The sequence below is a fragment of the Periophthalmus magnuspinnatus genome, chromosome 17 (genome assembly GCF_009829125.3).
Source record: "Periophthalmus magnuspinnatus isolate fPerMag1 chromosome 17, fPerMag1.2.pri, whole genome shotgun sequence".
In the NCBI taxonomy this organism is placed as follows: Eukaryota; Metazoa; Chordata; class Actinopteri; order Gobiiformes; family Gobiidae; genus Periophthalmus; species Periophthalmus magnuspinnatus.
In genome coordinates, this window is record NC_047142.1 from 6,773,980 (window position 1) to 6,797,645 (window position 23,666).

General features: G+C 41.7%; 1 protein-coding gene across 1 annotated transcript; it reads right to left on the reverse strand.

The window, feature by feature from the left end:
• Positions 1 to 7,813: 7,813 nt before the first annotated feature.
• Positions 7,814 to 16,371, reverse strand: onecut3b (one cut homeobox 3b). Its single transcript, XM_033982109.1, has 2 exons — positions 15,342 to 16,371; positions 7,814 to 8,154 (listed from the first exon to the last, which is right to left on the reverse strand). The coding sequence occupies exons 1-2, from the start codon at positions 16,369 to 16,371 to the stop codon at positions 7,814 to 7,816; spliced, it is 1,371 nt and encodes a 456-aa protein (XP_033838000.1).
• Positions 16,372 to 23,666: the final 7,295 nt, after the last annotated feature.

Sequence of the window (23,666 nt, forward strand, 5' to 3'; positions counted from 1 at the left end):
GTGTTGAGAACAGAACATGAGTTTCATAGACTTTGGCTAAATGATCCCCTCTGTCTCTCCATCCCTGTATTTCTGTATTAGGTTTAGAAGACAGTGAGAATGTCCGTTGTGATCGTCGATGCTGTAATCGTGTAAACATCAGTCACAGGTGTAATGCGTGATGAGGGTGTCTTTCATTTGGAGCAATAGTTTGCTACTTACTTCTGCACTTTTCTTTACCTCCATTTTCCTTGTTCACAGTAGACTAAACTAGGCTGGATTATGGTTGTGTGGTAGTAGACACATAGAACGAGTGCTTGGTGTTGTTCTGATGTGATATGAACAAGTATCAGCTGGGACAGTGGAGGTTTAAAATATCAAAGGGGTGACCCAGGTTCCTGAAGACATTTTTTTCCTAACTTCATTATTCACTTATTTCTTGGACTATTCCAGCTCTGCTCAGTGCTGCTTCTGGAAGAAACTTTGGTTATGGAAACCCAACAACTGCAACCATTCTTCTGACTCAAACTTGAAAACCAGAGAAGAGTGTTGATGGCCAGACATTTTGCAAAACATTCTGGAGTAATTTGATTAATCAGGCATAACATTGGGACTACTGACAGCTGGACTGAGCAACACAGATTACATATATTCATATTTTATAGTCAGTGGAAATGTTTGAATTATAGGTCCACATGTAGTTTTTTCTGTGTTAGATATAAAAAAATATATATTATTAGTTTCACGGAACAACACAGTCTTAATATTATGCCTGATTTGTGTGTATTGGTCAAGGTTAAAACAAGCATCACCATTGTTCTGTTCACCTTTACTTTTCTTTCAAAGGCCTTCAAAATGATATTAATTATTTCTACTGACGTTCTGCCAAACAATTCTTGTGCTGCTCCCATCACAAGAAAATGGTGCCAGCTCCCTCTGCTTCTGCCAAGACATTGGCTCTGTGTCTTTATAGATTCTGTGGAGCTCCTTCCGATTCATCTTGGAGCCTTGAAAAACTAGGCTAGAAATCTCATACTTTTCACAACTTGTCCTTGCCAAGTCTAGATTTCCCATTTTACACTGTTTTTGGTGAAAACGAACACTGAAGGACATACGATGATTGACTTTACAAAAAGCACATTTGAAATTTTGTAACTGTGCCTTCATATTTTGAGTAAAAGTGACTTCATATTAGCCTGTAATGAATTCATCTTCAGCTTCAGACTAACAGCTGCCTGTCTGATTGGATTAGTCTTGATTTGAATGATCAGAGCTGAGAGTGGCCGTAATGGGATGAGGGAGACGTGACTGTGGCTGATTGGGTGATAATTTGGCTTATTAAACCTATTTCCAAAGCGTTCCTCTACAAGCCCCTGCCTTGTCATCACATCATATAGGCTTTGCAATGCACCTACAATCAGATCCAGGTTGTACTGACTTTCAATTAATTAGAGTCTAATTTAAACAAAAATTGGAAGTGAGGCTATTTTTTTATCAGTTATCTGGCGTAATTGTTTGAAATGCATTATTTAAAACCATCTTTGTTGAAACACATCTGCCTCTTTTTAACCTTGACCAAACTGCTGTCATTGGATCTAAGTATGTGACTTTACTGCCCCTCGGTGGTCACAGGGAGTAACAGCAACAAATGGTAAAATATCTATGTAATGATGCTGATTTTTTTAAAGAACAAAGCAGGAAAAAACACCCAAATTACTCACATCATTTTGCACATAGTTATTACACCCCACAAGCAAGTAAATGTCCCAATCTTAAAACACACAGCAGCATTTGACAAATAGAGGTAACTATGGGCCTACTGTTTTGTGAAGGCCAGAGTGACAATGGCGGAAAATACCCATAACACTCAACTCCATTTCATGATCACACTTATTGATTCCAATGGGACTGGATGACCTTGCCATAGTATTAGCCTTTAAATATAACAGCTCCCTTATTTGGGGGTCTTTATTTCCACCGCATCATTTGTTTACGCCAGTTCTCTCAGCTCCCCCTTTTCTGGTCTTAGCTGGATTAATCTATGCATGCTTTTCATACGTATATCAGACCAGTCTTGCCAAACTCTCACATTCACAGACTCTGGTGCCATGGGACTGCACCCAAAAGCTTTGTGGTGTAAAATGACAACTGTGTATTGTTTGTCTCTCATGATTGTAGTACTAACCCTATATATACTCAGCTGATCTGCTCGTGGTGCACTGTGGAGAGATTGATATTCCAAGCAGGTTTGGTGGGCCTGATCAATGCTGTGTGGTGATAGGATTATTAATGGCAAACTTCCATTGATCCGTCATGAACCGTGTCATTCCCACAATCCCTCTGGGGAAGGAGGAGCCGGTGTGCACTGCTCTCAGATGTACTCTAAACTTGGCACTCATTCCTGGGTTTGCACTTTTGAAAACGAGATGGTGCCAGTTTGATAATTTACTTTTTTCCAGATCTGAGAATAAAACTGCACAGTTTGTTCCTCCTACTCCAAAGAGAAGTTTCACATTGCCCTGTTTTAATTGGAGTCTTTTTGAAAATATTGCACATACCAACATTTCTAAACTATTTTTATTTACTTCTGTCTCTTTTTCTCTCCATCTCTCTCTCTCTCTCTCTCTTTCCCTCTCTCTCTCTCACTTTCTCTCAACCTGGCACCAAACTCGTAAAACACTTTTATCAAACCCAGGAATGAGTGCAAATGACTCCAATGAAGCACAGGGCAAACATGTTATGAGTTTGGAGAATACGATATACTGCCATAGACTATTACATAGCCTATTGTACTTAGTAAATGGTTGAAAACGGATCCTTGGATGTGAAGAGCACAAATGTATATAGATCTATTAGCCATATCATGTCATCCAATCTGTGTAGACCTTTTGCCATGTCTGACAGAGGAAATGACTGTTTAACTGTAAATAGTGTAGTCATAGAGTAATATAGGATTTAAGTGCTGCTTCTTCAGTCCAGGGATCGGCCTCTGTCCTGGTCAGTCCCATGGCTGCTTGGTGTCAGAGAAAGACAATACTGTACTTGTACAAAACACATGACTTTTTTAAAAAATACATGTTTTAGATGGTGTCTGTCTGTAAAAGAACGCCTTTTCGTCATAAAAGCATGATGTGACTCTCACAAGTGTCCTGTCTTATGTCAAATGTTACTTTAATATTTTAGCTAAATTATGAAATCACATGTATTAAATTAAATGTTAAACTATGATACATGTACAATACAAAATAAACAATATTGTATAAATAACACAAAAATAATAAGATATTCTATAGCTATGTGCTTGGTGTTCTATGTGCAAAACTAAACTGCATTATTCTTTAATGCTCAAAATGTAATTTGTGTCAATGCAATAGGAGAAACTGAATTGTGCACCAGGGCCCAGAGGGACCGGAGTGGATTGAATGTGGAAACAAAGAGGAGAGTTTGTTAAGATGCAGATAGTAAGTTATGAAATATTGGTTTCATTTTGTTTTTCCCTATTAAACCAAACAGAGAGATATAACTAAAGTCTCTAGGGAATAATGTTATGGGATAAGATGTGTAGCTTAATCAAAAGAAATTTAAATGACGAACTATATTCATATTTTGCTTATCTGGATATATTATGTATTTATTTATTTTTAAATATGCTCACTTTGGAGTGTATCGTCATATTATAGGAATATCTATACTTTATAATTGCGTTTGAACTTGCCATAAATTTGTTAAAGGTGCTTTACACTCCCATTCCACTGTAGATTTTTTGTCACCAGGTGGCAGCAGAGAGTCAACTAACATCAGAGGAAGGCATTACAAACAAAAGAGAAAACTGGTTTGCCAATTGCTTGTTTATTTATTTAAGTCAAAACACACATTTTACCCATACTGGTTTTTCAAACTTGTCTTATTTGTTCCAGTTACTCGATTCACTCTCCATCATTTTAAAGGCAGAACAATTTGACTGACAGACACTGCATCATGGGGATGGAGGAGGAAGGCCGTTGTGGAATGCCCAGGTGGACTTGTGTGGACATATGGGCTTTAGTGTGCAGGCATTTGATCAACATCTTCGATTAGATGTCCACTTAACAAGTCTGACCCCCTCTGCCCCTTCCCTCCAGCGTGCCCCACACCTCCTAAGGTCACTCTGCAGAGGTCAAAGGGCACCAGTGCACTGACAGGGCCCTCCTTCCTCCTCCATCTTAGGGCGGTGCGTATCGCTGCCATCCTCCTTCGCTCTCTCTGTCCTTTCTTTGTCTCTGCTCTATTTGAAATTGATTGTCTTCTACCATCACAAAGACACTTGGTTCTGATTGATTGATCGGTAAGGGAGAGGGAGAGAACTGGGGCTGCCATGCTGGAGGTCTGTTTGAAAGGAAGCAAATGATACCGTTTTGATGCTGCCTGTTTGTTCAGCCGACGACCGGCGTCTATAAGGCAGACAAACACCGGGATTGAGTTTAGAGGATTAAATACAGAGGAGCCAGGACACACGACTCAAGACAGTGCACAAACAGATATCACATAGCAGCATCTCAACAAACAAATCAAAGAATACAAGACACAACAATCAGAAATATGTGGAAATCAAAGCCATTAGTCTCCCGATTCTCTCCCTCTCCTCGATACCAGTCGAGGTACAGTTCATCCTGCAGTTTATATACATTTATATATTATCCATGCATAAAAGAATCCCACCTCAAATGTCTGAGGTGTTTTGGTAGATTTTCTTTTGTATTATGAAAACTACTTAAACACAGAGAAGAGACAAAAGCCAAAAGATGGGAAACAGAATCTTTGGTGATGCATCAACTAGAGTCGCACAATAGAGATTTTTAAAATGTTTTTACGTGGTCAGAAATATCCATATTGGACTATAATGCCATAATGTTATTTTTAATGGAGTGCTAAATACTATAGTAAAATAATGAATAAATAAGCATATTTAACTAGATAAATTAAATAATATTATTAAAACTCCAATACAGCATCTTTTGGCCTAATTAAATTTTTTAATTCCAATTTTTAATTTCCAATTGCTTGTTTTTTTGTTCATATATTGTGCAGCTCTAGTATAATCATCCTTAAATAGCTACCTCTGCTGTTTTGTTTTAGTCCTTTGTGAGTTTGATTTAAGAGCACAAATGTAGGTACCTACAAACCAAACCAACTCAGACAAAGTCAACACAAATACGGCTTGTGTCATACACTTTGAAAATAAATGTAATTCTAGAAGAACATTCATTTTGCTGTGACGTTCTGTCATTGCTAAACATTGTATTTATTGTTCACTACATAGTCTTTACAATAAAGATTTGAGGTATATCGAGATGAATTGTCTACACATGCCTCCCAGTCTGTGGCGCTACCCTGGACGGAGGGACCAACGAAGAGGTTTGGGAGTGTATTCATTGGACGGCATCATCCTCAATGATTGGTGAGTTCAACTGCCGGCCAATGGGAGAGTGAGATCACACGGCATTGTAAACAATTGGGTACACACGAGCGCATCTCCACCCACTTTACAAATGACACAAAAATAACTCTGCGTGGAGTGTGTGTGCTGTGTGCATCTTAAGACTTTAACCTAGAGCCTCAGCTAGCCGAATGGTGGTAGACACTTTCTATCACTAGAAGAGATTTAACTGATTGAAGAGTACAAAGGGATCATACGTAGCGTGTCCTCATATGATTATAAACACCATATCTAATCCCCTAAAGTCATGAGGACCTCTCCGGTGTTGCCTCCACTGGAGTGTGCCCCCTCACTGTCCCGTGTCTGTTTGTGTTCAGAGCAGTCCAACCCCTGGTTGAAAGAAAAAGGCACTCAACTCTTCCCACATAACAAACAGTGACGTGTGTGAAATGTGCATCTATTATAACTGACGTGTGCATGTCTCAGCTGCTTGTGTCTTTGGTTTGAATGGCTGTGTACAGCCAAACACACAGCTGTGCCCACCACTGACTCTTTGGATTTGAATGCAACACTGTATTGAATATCTAGACGTTTACAAAGGTTTTTCTTTCTGGACTTTAGAAGAAGTCCTAAATGACAGCTCCAAGTGTATAGTGCACTGCATACGAACCGGCCCCGCTCAATGGAGGAATGTCATTTAGAGGATTTCTTCTGGGCCTCTGATGTCCTCTTCTGCCTGCTGGATGTCTCTAATATGATTATCTCCCGCTAAAAGATGCTACACAAACAGTGGCTTAAACCACCGAAATAAGAAGGACAAAAGGAATGAGGCGGTTCTCAGTGTAACCATAACATCATCAGCAGAGGAATGCAGCGATAGTCCAGGTCCAAGGGAGGAGAGACCAGGTGGTCCTCCACATCCGCAGTCCAACACAAATATTCACAAATATGCACAGTTTGTCTTATCCATTCCTTGTTTGTGCATAGGATCAGTCTATGACATTTTCATTTGTCTTTTTTAGATTTAAATTATTTTACATTTCGTCAACAAGGTGCTTCTTTACATATAGTTTCAGCACGACATAGCACAATAGTCACGAGAGAAACCATGTGTCTATGGTACTAGTTTACCCGCATCGATATTTAAGAGAAAGGAAAGGGAAGGACACAACAAGGGGACAGATAAATAGGGAATAAATAGACAAGGGAGACAGTATTTACATTTCCTTGTGTTCATAACGTTGGGGTGTTTCTGAGGTATGGTGTGGGCAGTGTGCCCCTGGTGCTTGCACTGTGAAGGTCAAATGAGTGGGGCATGTGCAGAAAGAGTACGCTACACCTGTTCTCTGATTATCATAAAGAGGCAAACGTCATTGGCACTCGGGATCCTGTATTGTGACATTTGACCTCTGCGTTTGGCCACTAGAACAGGGCAGGACCCTCGCCACACTGCCACCTCTGGGGAGACACTGCTATCATGACATCCCCAAATTGATTGTTCGCTTTTATTTAACCTGAAATTAACCCCTCGATCCAATGACACTGTCTTATAGTAGCAACATTCAAATGAACAGTATGTTGTAATTTGAACATCTACTGTGTTACTTAAGTGTGTCCAGGGCCAAAACCTATGAATTTGTGACATGTTGAGATTAAATACACAGTGCTTACTTCAAAATATATTTTGTAGATCAATGGAAGGAATTGGAAGAAGGATTGGCCACTTTTCTCTTTACAAATAATGTCTGGCCCCTAGATATGCCCATATTTTACGGTATAATTTTGCTTTGGGTGCTGCTAGTTTGAATTATCTTTGGCCACAAGTTGGGCTACACAACTATATTTTGCACAGTAGCCAACTGTGGCCTGTATAGTACAGGGCATATCACAGCCCTTTAACTCACCCAAACCATGCTCCTAAACATGCCCTGAGCATATCCATACACAGACAGCAGATGGCGCCGTCTTGGACACAATTAGCTTCTTACTTCAGAACACATCTCTGAACGTGGAAACGAGTTACACACGCACGTTGCACGAGCATGCGGTGATTGAGGGTTGAGAGGCGGTTAGCAGGTCACACACTTGACACACACCTCTCAATCAGGATTGTTGATGTTGTTGTTGCTGATTTAAAGCTTAAGTGGTTCTTTGGTGCGACAAAAGGCATTTGAAATTTTGCTCTTATCAACACAGTGCATTTTGTTGCAGTAAGACGCATCTTTGGAATTAAAGAGCCCCATGTTGTAGGCCAATTTAAAGCTACCGGATCTTTGGTGTATAAGTAAAGTGAAAGTATAACTACCAGACTGGTCCGGACTAAATCCGAGCAGATTACACACCCAGTAACCTCTTCAGAAGACCTCACTGTGAAGTTAGCATCAGAAATGATTGGAGAGCACCTATCTCTGCTGTCAGTCAGGCTTTGGAGAACGTGGTCGCAGATGAGGTCCCGGGTTGGATTGGTGAGGCGTTGTTCCCGTGGGACGCGTGTACGTGGCCGTGCACGCCGTGGCCGTGCTCGTCCGCGTCCCAGCGGTCCGGACAGCGGCGGCGGGAGTTCATGAAGAAGTTGGAAACGGTGGAGAGCTCCAGGCCCAGCTGCTGTGAGATGGTCAGCTGCATCTCCTTCGACGGGCGCCGGTTTTCTCGGAAGATGGCTACCAGCGTGCGCCGCTGGAGGTCTGTGAACACGAGCCGCTGCTTCTTGGGAACCTGGCTGCGCTCGCGTCCTCGGTCCTCCTCTTTACGTTTACATGCTGCAGACACAAAACAAAGCCATAGTGGCTTAATTAATAACAAGTTAGCAAGTAATGCAGGCAACAAGTCCACACACTGCACATGAACAAAGATGGATAATGTATGAACATGGATACACGTTTAAACTCGTAATAAACCTACTGGCTGCTGCAGTGAGCTGTAGGCACCTTCAGATTTGAGTGTAAACGTGGAAACTGAAAGTTTTAAAAAGGAGAATAATAAGAAATCAATAGCCCAATTGTCTCTACATACAGGCCTATAGCAGCAACCTCTGAATAAATTCGCATCATGTTGAAATTACACACACTGCCCTGTGCTCTAAGTCCAACTCACGGCACAAACGAAATTAGAAAGAAAAAAATCATCGAGTGCTATACACGCACACACCTGCTGAGTACAAGGTGTAGAGGTATAAATATTTGACTTTGAACTCCAAGCTTCAAATAGATCCATGGGAGACCGATGTCTGGCCTTATTTTTACACAAAAAATCAGCCTGACATTAGAGAATAGACCATTTAAATCAGGGACCGCAACATTTAGCCTATTTGTCTCAGGATAACTGTCCTCATTTGTGTCCTCTGGCAGTTTTGCCACGCACGTCCAAAAGGCTCATTTATTCCATCGAGACATGGTCAAAATCTTTCACATTTGCAATGTGTCGAGTCAGCCCTGTTTATGTTGAAGATATGGAATACACTCAGCCCGCAGCAAAGCAGCCTAAAGACCAGAGCAGCTGGCAATAAAGGATCTGGTCACGTTTTCAGTTTTTCCACATTATTATTATATTGCGCTTCTGTGCGCGAGGCTTCTTCCAATATTAAAGCTGGCTCAAGAACACAACATTAATCCAAAACAACTTCAAAGGAAAACTTTTGTTATCTTACGATCGTTTGGCTATTACGAAGAAAGAAAAAAGCCTTTAGCCTGAATTATTAAATATAAACAACTTATGATTACCCCAAATCAATTTATTTATATTATATATATTATATATATTTATTTATTTATTTATTTTATTTTATTTTTTACTCTTTCATTTTGTGTATTTAGCCTTTTTTTATTGGCCTACTTGACAATAAATATTATTATTGCAGGGAGCTGTGCTCGCAACTAATTAAGGTCTGAGATTGCATCTTGCCTCTTTTTTTTTTTGAGTTATTACCTTAACGAAACGAGTTGTTAAAAAGGCGCTGTTCTCTGCACAGTAAACAGTTTGCACTTTCTGTCCGTGCGCAGCCCGTGCGCCCGGGCTGAAACCAGAGGAGCGTGATGGGAAGTGCTGACAAAGAGGCGCTGTGCCGTGGCTGCATGCACCGTCAGGAGCCAAGGATCTGGCTGTGGAGACTGGAGGGAGTCCGTTCTGTTCTGCTGCCCTAAAAAGCTGCAATGATCGATTTTCCGCGGTTTTCTCTCGAACACGTGGTCCAGTAATCAGGGCTCCCTTCCCCACCATATCGATCCATATCGATCCGCAAGACCGAGGTGTGTGTGGACGCGCGCGTGTGTCTGTGGCACTGGGGAGCGGAGCGGGAGCGCGCGTTGTGACAGACGTAGACGAAATTGTTTATCAGTGGCAGAACAAAGGGATGTGATAGACAAATGGCAACAGTCCAGCTTTAATGTAGAGCCCAAATCAAACGGACTGTGGAGTACTGTAGGCCTACTTTGTGTACTTGTATTTGTATATTTACAGGTCTACTTCAGTTTTTTACTCACTTATTGGGGAAACTATACAGTGCTTATATGCATTACAAACACTGGTTATATGCATTTTTGTTTAGTTTTTCTCTTATTGGCATCCCGATTTTTGTTGGTTATGTTCCACTGGTGTGTATTTAGCAGTGGAATGATTTACAAAGGCAAATCCTATCAATTCTGCTCTTCTTGGTGGTTTCCTCTGAGCCAACACTTGCATGGGGCCAGACAATTTGACATTATGTGATTGAACCCAGTGCTCTTTCTGTGATGATGGAGGAGCATGGGCAGCTCTGAGGAAATGTGGTGTGGAGGTGGTGTATGCAAATGATTGATGAGTTTACAGCAGGTTTAGACAACAGCAGTAAACAGATTTGACTGTGAGGTTTGATCAATACGAATGCGTGCGTGCACATGTGGATACAGGGCTGTATGTGGGCATGCATTGTTCCAGCTGCAAACAAAGGCCCATTACAAACCTATGGATCTGCCTCTGCGTCTTTTTGATTACAACATCACAGCTTCCCCTCCACATCACTCCAAAGCCTAGACTTCCTTCACTGTTTTCCTCTTGTTGTTTTCCTCAATTGTTTTAATTTGCCCTCAGATTGATAGCTCCTGCATTGATTGATCCGCACTTCAGAAGCATTTCATGGAACGTTTATTCAATTGGTTCAGTCCCGGCCATGCCAGAATCTCCTCGCGGCTCTCTAAGTGCCGCCTCAAACCCTACTCAATACTCCCTAATGTAATGACTGAATGCTAGTGCTAATATAGTGATAATTTAATATGTAATGCCTGTTTCCCAACAAGTTTTGCTGCCGGCTATTTTACAATGCCAACACCAGTGCAGTAGAGGCGGACTGTGAGCAAACGCAGCCACCTTCCTAACCAAGTGAAAGCCAGGAGTTAGCACCAGGTCAATACATATTTCAGATAATCAATAGGTCTATTTCAAATGAGGACCCTGAACACTTCCCTTCACTGCAATGAATTGGACCACAGGGAGGAGGGCTGCTCATTAAAGCACCCTCTCCAGAGACAGAATCCAAAGCCGAGCTGCTATCTTTAGTTGTCTCATTACCAAATGGGCTTTTCTGAGGAGACAAGTATTGTGACGGCGTCTTAAGTGTTCTCCACTCAAGGTACAGCTTTTCATACAGTCTCAACAACACTATAGGCATCAAGGAACGGCCACTTTCAACCTCACGCTCATGTAATGATTAACCTGCCCGTCATGCAGCATGTTAAGATGCACTTGTGTTTTGTCCTGAGAGCAGCTCTGGCTCACTTAAGTGCCTGTTGTTTCTGCTCACTCCGAAAGTGAGTCAGTCTACGATGAGTGCTTAGTTAGGCCCATGACGTCCAATGAGATGAACAAAAAAGCCAAAATGATCTTTTATGGCTCGTTAATGTTGTTATTATTGATTATTATGATACTATATTTTCTATTGACGAATGCATTATACTGTGAGTAAATCCACTGCCTATTCCTTCTTCTATTCTTTCTATCAGTTATTTATAAATTTACAGTGTTCTAAGTTAATGGAAACTTAACAATATACAATAGTCTAACCTAGATAATGTAAACGACAGAGAGGATTTTAATTTCTTGTTTTTCTTCCACATTAAACGCACTGGTTTGGCCTATTTTGTAAAGTCATGATGAGGTTGAAATTAGATACTGTCAAAGGGCATCTGGTATCACTAAGATGAGGTTCCTTAGAGTCTGATAATGCAACAATAAACAGTTCGAAAGTGACAGAAGACAAACATAAACATGTACACATTTAGCTACACTTTGACTATGGATGGAAGTGAGGTGTGTGTGTGTAGGGAGGGGGGTGTATGAGGGGCAGACGGTGAACTAACCGCACCGTGCTGCTGTTAGCCGACGCCTGGACAGACTGCTGAGATCGGGCTTTGTGTGCGGTGAGACGGGCCCTCTCGCGCCCTGGACGAACTACTGCAGGCGAGAAACAGGGGTGTCAATCACTCTGTGTCACACCTCTCCCAAGATGTATGCTCATTGACTGTATTGATCATATTATAGGCCTATTCATTGCTGGGGGACATAAAAAACGACTAAATAACTCCACCCATCTCTTGTTGTTTCTGTGAGCACTGTAGATACAAATCCAACTGTACCGTCCTTTTAAAATCCTCCCCATTGATCAGCATTGGATTATTTGAAAGCTTTCGTTAAATTGTCAATGCTAGGCTTGTTTTGTCTTGTTGAGACGAGTGATCGGCAGCTTTACAACCGATTAGATAGTGTTTCAGTCTATAAAGTCTGTAACGCCTGTCCAACTTCAGAATAGGCCTATCATCCTCATAAAATCTGCACTAGTGATGCAAACTTGCTTATCTCCTCATGCTTTATGGGCTTAAGAATTCACTGTTTAAAACACAACATAAAAGGTACCACTAAAATACATGTTTTTACTGCTGAAGCATCAGTTTGACTTAGGCACTCTAATTCTACATACACAAAGCTACAGTCAATCTTTGCTCTGCTTTTTGTTGAGTATATTTGAGAGGGAGCTTGGCCGGGGTTATGAGGTGTAACATTAGTTAAAAAGTTGTTTGGCAGATTGTGAGGTTATTAAAAGCTGTTTTCTTTATTGCAAAAGAGCCCAGGTTTAGTTTGAACATGACATATTTATTGTCATTCACTCCCCGTGTCAAAACATTTCAAAATACTGTGCCAAAAGTGCACTGTGCCAAATTAGTTCAGTTTCAATGAGAAAGAAGCGGAGATGAAATAAGGCTGGGAGGCAGTGGCTGTGCTTTGCTGATGCAACGCCATGAGTGAACGAAGGAGGAGAAAAGGGGGAGGAAGGAAGGAGAGAAGGAGGGAGCGAAGGAGAGCAGGAGAGAGGAAATCAATACCGATTCAGAGCGAGTCAGATAAGCCTGAACAATGTATAGTGCAGACACACTCTATAACACAGTCACACACATGTGCACGTGAAGGTGCACGCGCACTCAGATGCCCGCACGCCTCTATAAAGATGCATTACAAACCCCATAAAGCATAGCAACCTCTAAAATCAAATGACATCACAACCTTGGATTGCTTTGAGGATTCGCTGACATGGGCAGAAACCACTCATTACTACTACTCAATAGAATGCCATGATCTCTGCTTTGTCTGAAAAGGTTTTTTTTTTTTTTAACCACAATATTCTATATATTTGGGTAGAAACTGCTGAAGGGTTCTCCACATAATCTGAGGATGTGCTGTAAAATGATCTAAAAAGTGAATTCTTTAATTAAAGCAGTTGAAGAAGCTATGAATTGTATGCCTGACCTCTTTTGTGCTGCTCAATCTTTAAGGGCGCTCAATATTTATTCAGAACAAACTTTGATTTTTTGAGTAAATTCCTCTGCACTGTCTGCCTCTCAGTCTTTTTTAACCTCTCTGATGTGTTCTGATGTACGTTTTTGGATGCTTGTGGGAAGTCTACACCTTCCTTGTGGCTATTGGTTGGGTGTTATTGATGTTTCCTTGGATGTTTGGGGCGTAAACAGTGTGTTTCCAAAACCGCTAACACACCCTGCGTTGTGGGTTGTTTTAAGGCGGTGAGGCGGTGTGTGGTCCTCAGCCGTTAACCACATGATCAGACTTTGCTTACCTAGGAGATGCTGTTACAAGCAGCTAGCCCTGCTCTGCCTCCGGCCCTCTTCCCTCCGTCTCTCTTGGACTTATCAATTATTAAGGTAGATATTGATCCTTTCACTACTGCCTCTATCTGGCTGTTCACACAAAGCCCAAACCTGCCTTGCCCTCTCTCAATCAATGGCATCTCCTGGTTCTTCCAACTCCTTTTTCCACGTGTCAGTTTTGTTTTCTCGCTTTTGCACTTAAGCAGGGTCGACTGAAGTTTTGTACATGGTGATTTTGCCTGTGTTCTTTAGAAAATATGAGATGCAGCACACTGGTATGAATCTTTAATGGGCAGGCAAGTTTGATGGGCATTAAAAGATGGCTAAGGGAAGAGAATGGAAAATGGCTGCGTGCATAGCTTGGCTTTATAAAACCGCTCTACTCTCTCCCAGCAATGATGGATTCAGACCAAGCTGTTGCCAGGTTAACCAAAAATATACAGTCAGATACTCTTGCAAGGAGAGGAGAAATAAGAAAGGAGAGGATGAAGCAAAGGGGGTTGGGGAGAGGAAAGAGTCGTATTGATCTTTATGTGCAAAGCCAGGCAAACATTGGGAAGACACAGCTACACTATTAACGACACTCGCAGCCTCAGCTTCTAATCCTTGCTTTATGACCTACTACCTGCCCGGCTGTATGAGTTCACTCCATTATTATATTATCATTTTTTCTTGTTTATTATTTGTATTATATTACTAAATCCACAGGTCCCACTTACAATCAATATTTCATCAGAGCAGTTCATATAGCACCCAGCTCTCATTTAAACTGGACTGGGAGGTGTCTGTAGGTAGACAATGTTTTGGTGCTTCAGACTATAGTAAGGCACTTTGCGGTCATATTTTTACGCCTAAATCAAACCAGGAAAAGCGCGTCTTCTGTAAAAAGCGCTCATCAGTCACACCGGCGCAAGTGCTAAATTTAGAGCTTTTACTATACTAAATGAAAAGCCAGAGTGCGCGTGTGGTTATTGCGTCTTTCAGCTCCCGATACGAGAATCGATCCGTGCGCCACATTTAAAAGGGAGAGTGGGAACTGGCGTATTGATTAGGCAGCCTGGGGTCACCCGCTTCTCCAGCGCGAAACTGTCTACCGCCCCACACACACAGCAGCACGCACCGAGGCCACTACTGTTTATAATGGGAAATCGTGAGAAAGAAAGGTGTCAGAAGGACGGAAGGGAACTGTTTTTATTGCAAATCAATGGCGATTTATGGTGTGTGGCTCAAAAATAGACCTGCAGTTTTATTCACCGAATAAAATGCGTAGATCCTTTACAATCCTGTATAAATATAACTATTCTTGTTTGTTTTAAATTTGTCTACATATAATTACCTGCATGGTAGACTATCTAGCTGTATTTTAATGTCATATATTTGATTATATTAAATGTTTGTTGGGACAAACCCTCGTTGCCTCCACGCCGTGAGGCTGTGCGCGGAACTGTCCGAGGTGCTGAAACTATGAGGCCTGCGTAAAGTTCATTGTCAGGTTTTACGCGTTCTTGTTTCTGTGAAAACACATGGCTGATACATGGATAGTCATCTAAAAATGGTTCAGATATTTATGGTCCAAGTGAATAATACAAATTTTCCCGTGAAAGTACAGCTTCTTCCTGAAACAGAATTCATAAGCGAGCTACAGGTCTGTCAGCTTTTTCCCTTCTTGGCTGCCACACTTCAAATTTTGAAGTGAAAATAATGCAGTTTAACCAACAAGTATAACTTAACCTTTCCTTGCCTACCTTTTTCATTGTATTGTTTTTAAATTTAGAAAGGCTCTACATTTATGTAAATTTTCATTCTTATCAAAGTCTTACCTGCTAAACGGAGAGCAGACATCCGCTGAAACTCGGGCTCCTGGAGCCACTTCCACATTCTTCTAAAGGTCTCTCTGCCGGACTTGAGTTTACTCCACGGCTTGGGGTTCCTCAGCAGGTCGGAGAGAGTCCCCTGTGAGCGGCTCAGGATCCTCTGGGCAAAAATGGCCTGTGGGATGGAGTACCTCTTCAGCTCTGCCGTTATCCGCTGCGCTACTTCCTTCGTATTGATCTCTTCTGCTTGAATCCCCGACCCGGCTGTCCCCTGCCCGCCTCCATGCGTGTGGTGGTGCCTCTCCATCACCGCTCCATTAGACTGCGAGTGGAGGTGGCTGTGCGGGTGATGGTGCATGCCGTTCAAGTTGGAGATCATGCCGTGGCTGTGGCCGCCTAAACTCCGAGCGAGGTGCTCTTGGTCACTTCGGGAGAGCAAAGACGCGTGGGACTCAAAGCTTGGGGGAAGCATCTTCGCCTCCGTGGAAAGGTGCGTGCTCGGCCCGTATGCCGAGAGTGGCTGCTGGGCGTTGTGCAAAGAACCTAAGCCGCTGGACAGAGGCGACAGCGAACTGTGGCCCATGCCGGACATGTCTTTGGGATAGTGGCTGTAGAGGTTCCCCATGGAAGCCAATCCTCGGTGGTCATCCCGCATAAGGGTAAAACTGCCGCTCACGTTGCTGGACAGCCGTTGGTGATGGTGGTGATGCGGGTGATGAAACTTCTCGGACACCGTGGAGATCGGGGGCAGGTGTTGGAGCGGGGTAAGTGTGGTGTATGTGTTGCTTAGGCTCATGCCCGAGTCGCACATGCTGATGGACGGCCCGTGGATGTGTGCGGGCAGCGCGGAGGGGTCAGTCCTGTAGTCGCCGCCGGAACCCCCAGCATCCAACAGCGAAGCCATTCCAGACACCATGGCCGAAGAGCGCGCACTGTGGGACACCAGGCTCCGAGGAGGCGGCGACGGGCGTGAGTGAGGGGAACTCATGAGGTCCCCCGTTTGCTGCGGATGGAGGCTGTCCATGGTGAGCTCCATTGTGGAGAGCATCTACAAGTTAGCCCCGGCCTGCCCTCCCAGCCCGTTCCCCGGTCTCTCCTCGTGCGTTGTTTTTTTTTTTTTTTTTTTAATTCAGCCGAAAACCGCCACGTTGGTTTGGCACCAATCCATCGATCATAAAACTCCGGATCAATCCGAATTCACTCTGGTCCTGTGGCTCCAAACTGTATCAGCGTGCTTTGTCCTCCGTGCTACGCGCTCCTGTGAATGTGCTCTGTCCAGGGCTGGGTCTCATCTCTACTCCAGTAGCGCTTCCCCTATGAGCTGATCGAGCGCGTGGCAGAGAGATGGGGGCGCGCGCATCCATGTATTAAACATATGGGGCGGGTCAAACTGAGATTTGAGCCAAAGTCATGAAATAGGTATTTTTTTTCTTTAACTGTTGTTATTGGTTACCTTTTAATGCACGTGAGTCAGTTATTTAGTGGTCTGTCATTTTTGAACAAACCAATGTTTACGTTTCTGAACATTATATTACATATTTTAGGAGTGTTTTGATAAGCATTTTCCCTTCACGTTTACGTCCCCCTGCCTTAGTTTGTAAAAGCCTATTTGACGTGTAGGATTAAAAAGTTTTTAGTATGCCCCTCTTTCAGTCCACAGGCCACCGTGTGTCACTATCACGCCGCATTTCTCCTGACGTGTGCCGCTCAAATCAAGTCAGCCCCGGGACCGTGTGGAAACCATGAGGGTCCGAGCTGCATGTGAAGTGCTTTATCTAAACTTTGTTTTCCCACGGACTGTATGGTTTTGCATTTATGCGCTTAGTGATAAACCGGATCGAAGTATTGAGTGACAGAGATTAATGACATGGCGCGTGCCTGAGGGGGCTGGGCGCGAGGGATGAGGCAGGTCACAAAGTTAGGATCCCTCTGCATCAGGACCCGCACAAAGTTCACAAAAGTGTCTCAGTCACGACAATTTCTTCTGTATGATTGACCTCATATTTTCACTTTTCTTTTTTTTTTTTACTTTTGGCCTAACAGTCCTTCAAACATGAGCCTGTTTCTTTAATCTGCCGTTTTACAGTCGCATGTATCATCTCAGTACAACTCACAAAACAAAGTGATTTCAACTTGAGTTACACATGGGCCTATTTTATTTATTTTTTCCCTTGGCTTTCAGACAAAAAGGAAAATAGGATTTTGCAGTTTATAGGCCTTAATATTAATATCAATGCTCATATATAATAATAATAATAATAATAATAATAATAATAATAATAATAATAATAATAATAATAATAATAATAATAATAATAATAATAATAATAATAATAATAATAATAATAATAATAATATGAAGATCTTCAAATAGCCTACATTTGTGCACTGATGTTGAAATGGCGTCATATAAACCATCAACCTATAATTTTGATAAATCCTTTCTCCCATCCTGCATTAAAAAATATGTATTTTAAAGTTATGACTTAATTAAATAAAATACAGGCTTTAGGCCAGTAGACCTAACACTATGGTTTAACGAGTAACGTTTTGTACCATCCCGTAATATGGCATTAAGAGGACGCGTGAAGGAAAAAAAAGAAAAAAATAGGAGCACGCGCTCGTTTTGACTTAGTTTTTTCTCTTTTTTAAACTGTGTAAAATGTGTAAAATACAATGTGGTAGAATTGTAGTCCTACTTTAGACATAGGTCAGTTTGGTATTTTAATTATCTAGAACATCTTTAGCGCAAAACGGTCTTCAGCAAATGTATCTGTGATCAATATATTGATTTCCAATTGTTAAAATCACGTGACTCGATGGTGTTTCTTACCTCGAGCACCCGCATGGTCACTGTGTGAGCCTGGGTGGACAGTTTACCTGGTGTGTGTGATTATTCCCTTTTATAACAAAAAGCCTCTAGGCCTACGTGCCTCGCACGTGCGTGTGGGCCTAAGTCATTTGACCTTTTTAAATATTTTGTTAGCCTATATATTTGTTTTTATTTTAATTAGCTCATACTAAAACATTTTATTGTCTCTTCTGCTTCATTTGCGTCCGTGAGGGAGAGATTGTCTACATTAGTATTAAGTATTGAGTAAAGTTTTGTTTTTTTCTGCCCCTGGTCTAATAGTCTGTTAAACTGATGTCTCCACAATTTCCTTTAACATGAATGTATGAAAAGAAAGTTTAAAACATAAACTGAAATAATGCAACGATTTACGTCTGCAGAGAAAACGCGGTGAATGATGAAACGAAGCGGAGATGGCTCAAAGTGTCATGCTGAAGTGCGCCGCGTGCGTCATTAGCGCCTGAGTGAATAACGTGCGTTAACTGCGCACATTGCAGTCTTTGCATGTTTGACAAATAGTAAAAATAAAAGGCAGATGGGATACTTAAATATATTGATCTTAGCTTATTTTGTGTGTGTGTGTGTGTGTGTGTGTGTGTGTGTGGGTGGGTGTGTGTGTGTGTGTGTGGGGGGGGGGGTGTGTGTGGGGGGGGGTGTGGGGGGGGGGTCGGTGTGTGTGTGGGGGGGGGGGGGGTGTGTGTGTGTGTGTGAGAGAGAGAGAGACAGTGATGATGAGGCAGAGACTAATTGATAGCCTACTTAAACCTACTTAAAGAGAAAGCTTGATAACTATCTATTCATAAAAGAAAAAATAGGCCTATGTCCTGCAACAAAGAATTCAAAATATTTGGATAAAAATCTAATATTTCAATTTTATACTGATTTGATTTCAATTTTACCTAATTCCAACATTGGTCTATAAAGTTAATTTAGTGCAGGTAAAATAAAAGTCACTCCTTTAAATGAAGTACCTTCTGCAAAGGTGCAGTACTTTTATTCCATAAATATCATCGTCTTCTCTTGACCTGAAAGGATCATGCAACTTTCAGAAGAAGTAATATGAGCCTACATCACTTAAAGATATAAGAGATATAAAGATATAATAAAATAATTCAAAATGAATTCATGTTTATAGATTTGATTAGACCACCCTATTGACAAACTTTATTCTGATGTATTGACCGTTGCGTTTTTCCCGGGAGTTTGAAGAATGGGCTGTGACAAAAATATTTCTTAAGCATTTATATGAACACTTAACTTAGACTGAGCCAAGCACAGTTTTGGCATTTCCTGGTCACTTTGGGCTATATGTTTTACACAGCGGTGACATTTACATTCATCATATCTCTTTATCAAGTGAAAATTCTGAGTGGTCCAACTTCTCTCTGGCTCAGGTTGCTAAGTAACAGAAGGAGAGATGTATTGAGACAGAATAGTCAATCAATTCTCCTGCGAGCTGTGTGTGCATATGTGGGGACTGTTTGTCTTCCTATTGCATTGTTATATGGCTATGCATAAACTCATTTTTGGAAACTATAGGCCGAGTATATTTCCGCTGAGATGCTGACTAAATTACCCCTTTAACGTTCAACACTACACTTAACGAACACAACTGTACGATCTGGTAAAGTGTGTATATTGTTCTTCTATTTTAATCACGTGTCATCAAACATATTTTAATTTCTTTTCAATGAAGTTCTCCAAATGTAATAGTCCCTTACGTCCTTTGCCACCCAGAAAATAGTAATATGTTTTTAAATAAATCCCTCAGTCATCCAGGTATGATCCATAGCAAAAGAAAGATCAAATTCTGTCAACGTTTGTCTAGTTGCCAGACTAAATAAACACAATTTTGAAAAATATATAATATAGAAAGTCTGTACGCACTGGAGATGAAGTTAAACACAAACGTTAGCCTTGTTTAATCCGAGGTTTATTGACATATATTTAAGGCCTTTAGAGGTGTTTCAGATGGTCGGTGCATGTATGTTGTAAGTATAATTTCATTGTTTGTCTTTTTCATCACAATCTAGAGTTTAATTTGTTACTATAATATAGGTATGGCACACATTTGTACCGGTGCTGTGAGTTGCGGAGAAAAGACCAAAACAGTTACTCCCATTAAACACTAATTTAATATTTCAGAATGCAAAATAAAATAAGTTTTTACCGGATCCTGTACCCTGAAAATCTGGGAAAAACAGGGAATGAAATGAAACCCTGTGTGTTACCAGAGTTTAAACTGGTATTTTATTACCCTAGTAACAAAAGCAGAGTTTAACCTAAACTTCTACCTCCACATTGGCTCTGTTTCTCCCTCAGGTCTCCTTCATCGGGAGCTGGAGAAATATGCTGCTTTCATACACTCGATTGATTTTGCCCTGGAACAAAGACAGACAGAGAAAGATGGAGGCGAGCAGAGGAAACGAACCCTGGATGGAAGAAACCAATGGTGAATATGGTTTTGTAAACGGCTCACATAGATTCGGCGCAGTTATTGGACAGAGGAGGACAATGAACGTTTAATTTAAATTTGTGTTGAGGGCGCTTCCAATGTGGGAAAGTGCAGGGTGTAGAGCAACAGAGGTGGAGCAACAGGGAATAGTGGAGAAGGATGGAGGCAGAGGGAGAGAAAGAGTGGTGCTGGTGTTAAGGTGATTAGTCTGGTGGGTTGGCGATAGAGAGAGTTGATCAATAGCCTATCGATCTCCCATTGCGAGTGTCAAGGGGGTAGTGGGAAAGTGAGGGAGGGTGAAAGGAAGGATAGGGAGGGAGTCGCTTCTAGCTTGACTTTTAAAAATCCTTTACTCTGCGGATGACAAATAACCCATTAGATTGTGAGGAAAATGTGGAAATTCTTTTTGGGCATGCTTTCTTTGTAAGTCAAATATTACCTTGTATTGCAAAATGTAGAGTGAAAAATCTTTCACTTAAGGCTGCGAGAAAGTTAAAAAGAAATAATTTTGGTGGGTAAAGGTGTGCGGAGAAATATATCGAGCCAGATGCAGAGAAGTTACTTAGCAGACCATTACTTCAAATAGTTCCTCCAGGCTGAAATATTCACTGGAGCAAGTCCCACTCAATACTCCCCCCAAAAGCCCTTTTAAATGCTCTACAATGGTTGTGTTAAATCGGATGACAAATTTGATGCAAACAAACCCTTGTACATAACTTCTCCCAGCAATGAAAAGATAAATGCGTGATGCAGTCTTAACTGTAAGGTGTCTTCAGTGATTAAAGAGCAAACAAAGCTAGTGAAAATAATGAGGTGGTGACAAACACGGCTATTAAGCATACAATCCCCTGGGCCTCTTTCCAACTGAGAAATATTAATATACATTGAGAAAATGACTTCGAGTGGTGCTAACAAATAATATGACACTCCAGCGGCCATCTTGTCTTTGCACATTCAGCTTATTGATACATGTGTGCCAACAAAAGAGGTCATAGTGTTACAAGGTTTGACACTCCCCTGTGTAATCTGCACCAATGGGGGTATTGTAAAGAGGGGGTCACAACCTTGAAAGTGTCCCAGGCAAAAGAACATACATGTGAAGTGTGTACAGCCTAAATATAATAGTCTGAGTGACATTTGTTAGATCAGCTTTTATTACCCCATTGGGAAATTTGTCATCCGCATTTGACCCATCCTTCAATGATGCCGGGGCAACCTGTCAGGGACCCAAATCCATATCTTGAGCTGGGCTTCGTGAGAACTAACATAGCTGGCGGATTTTACCTGTTGTACATGTTATTTATTTTAGTTTTCAATGTTTTTGTAAGTTTTTCCCTCCTCCTCTGGTCTTTATAAATCAACTGAACTCTCTCACAGGCGATCTGTTGACAGAGAATGATGTATTCTCCTTGCATCAGAGCTAACTCTCAAACACCCATTATCATTACTGATAGCGCTGATTTCTCTCCTCATTGGGACAAATGAAGTGGGCTTTCAGTGTGTCCTGTGATGTGGGGGATTGCAGGACAAATGGCTGCTGTTATGACATTTTGACTCTGCTTCTGCTACCATGTATTCAGTTTATTTTCTCCTTTATGGGCAGATTTTCTCCTTCTCATGCCCTTGTTTGTTTTGTGGCACAGCACTCCTTCATGAGCCCCTGTCTGTCCACACAGCCCTGCCCCCACACCCACAGTCTCTCAAATGACTGTAGGATATTGACATGTGATGGACCTGAGAGGCATACATCATGAGGAGGAGCTGAGGAAGCCTAACACAGGAGTTGTACTATCTACTACCAGACATTAACTTTACCATTTTTAGGTTTCAAATGGAAGTTTGAACTTTTACTAACATTTCAGTAGACTTTAACATATTACCTAAACAATAAAGTAATAGTAACAATCAGTAATAGTAAAGAAATATTGAATAGTCTCATTGATACTTTAACTTTAGGGGTAGTTATAGCAAAAGACGAAGTTAAATCTGTCAACTGGACAAATCGTTGCAGGATTGAAGACGTTTCGCTGCTCATCCAAGCCGCTTCTTCAGTTCTGGTCAGATTACTGGTGGACACTGCCTTATATTTATCTGAGGGGAGGGGCTAACTACACTGAAACTGTAAACATCTATTGTCTCCAGTTTCAGCTGGAACTACCCTCTTCGGCGCTTAATGACCCTGCTATTGTTCTCAATGTTCTGGGTCTGAGGACGGAGTTATAGATGTGAGACAGGTGATGTCTCGGGCCTCCATTCCTGTTTAAGGAAGGATTCTCTTTCCTAACAAAAATAGCTTCTTTAACTCCTCTCTCAAACCATTTCTTTTCTCTGGCTAAGATCTGAACTTCACTATCTTCAAAGGAGTGGTTAGTGGCTTTAAGATGGAGATGCACGGCGGACTGGGGTCCAGAGGAGCTCTCAAGATGGTGTTGGTGCATCCTCTTATGGCGTAGCTGTTTAGTTTCTCCAATGTAACGCTCACTGCACTCTTCACTACACTGAATGCAATAGGACCACATTACTTTGTTTATGGCACGGGGTTTTGTCCTTTGGGTGAACCGTTTCTTGTCTTAAAGTGTTTGTAGGTTTGAAAAAGACAGGAATCTCATACTGTCAGAAAATGTACCGGTAGAGAAGAGCAGGGTCCAGGGCGCGAGATCTGGTGAGGAGCAAAAGTATCTAGTTTAGCAGAGTCAAAAAGCAGAAAAACACGAACTGAGCCAAGCAGAGAGTACCACAGAGATACAGTGTGTCAGGTCGTGGCTCCTCTTATCCTCCCCAGGTGCAGCTGATTGTGGATTAGCTCCAGGTGTGCACGGGAGATGCCAAGATCTCCGCCCCAGCTCCAGGCTCAGACGTAGAAGGGACAGGAAAAAGACCACACAAAAAAACAGCAGGACAGACAGGGATCCTGACAAAAACAAACAAAACGATATGAGAATATGAATCCAGGTAAATGTGCTTCCATGTTCATGTTGTATAATCGTCCTTTTATTAACTATACATTACTGACCACATGACTGAC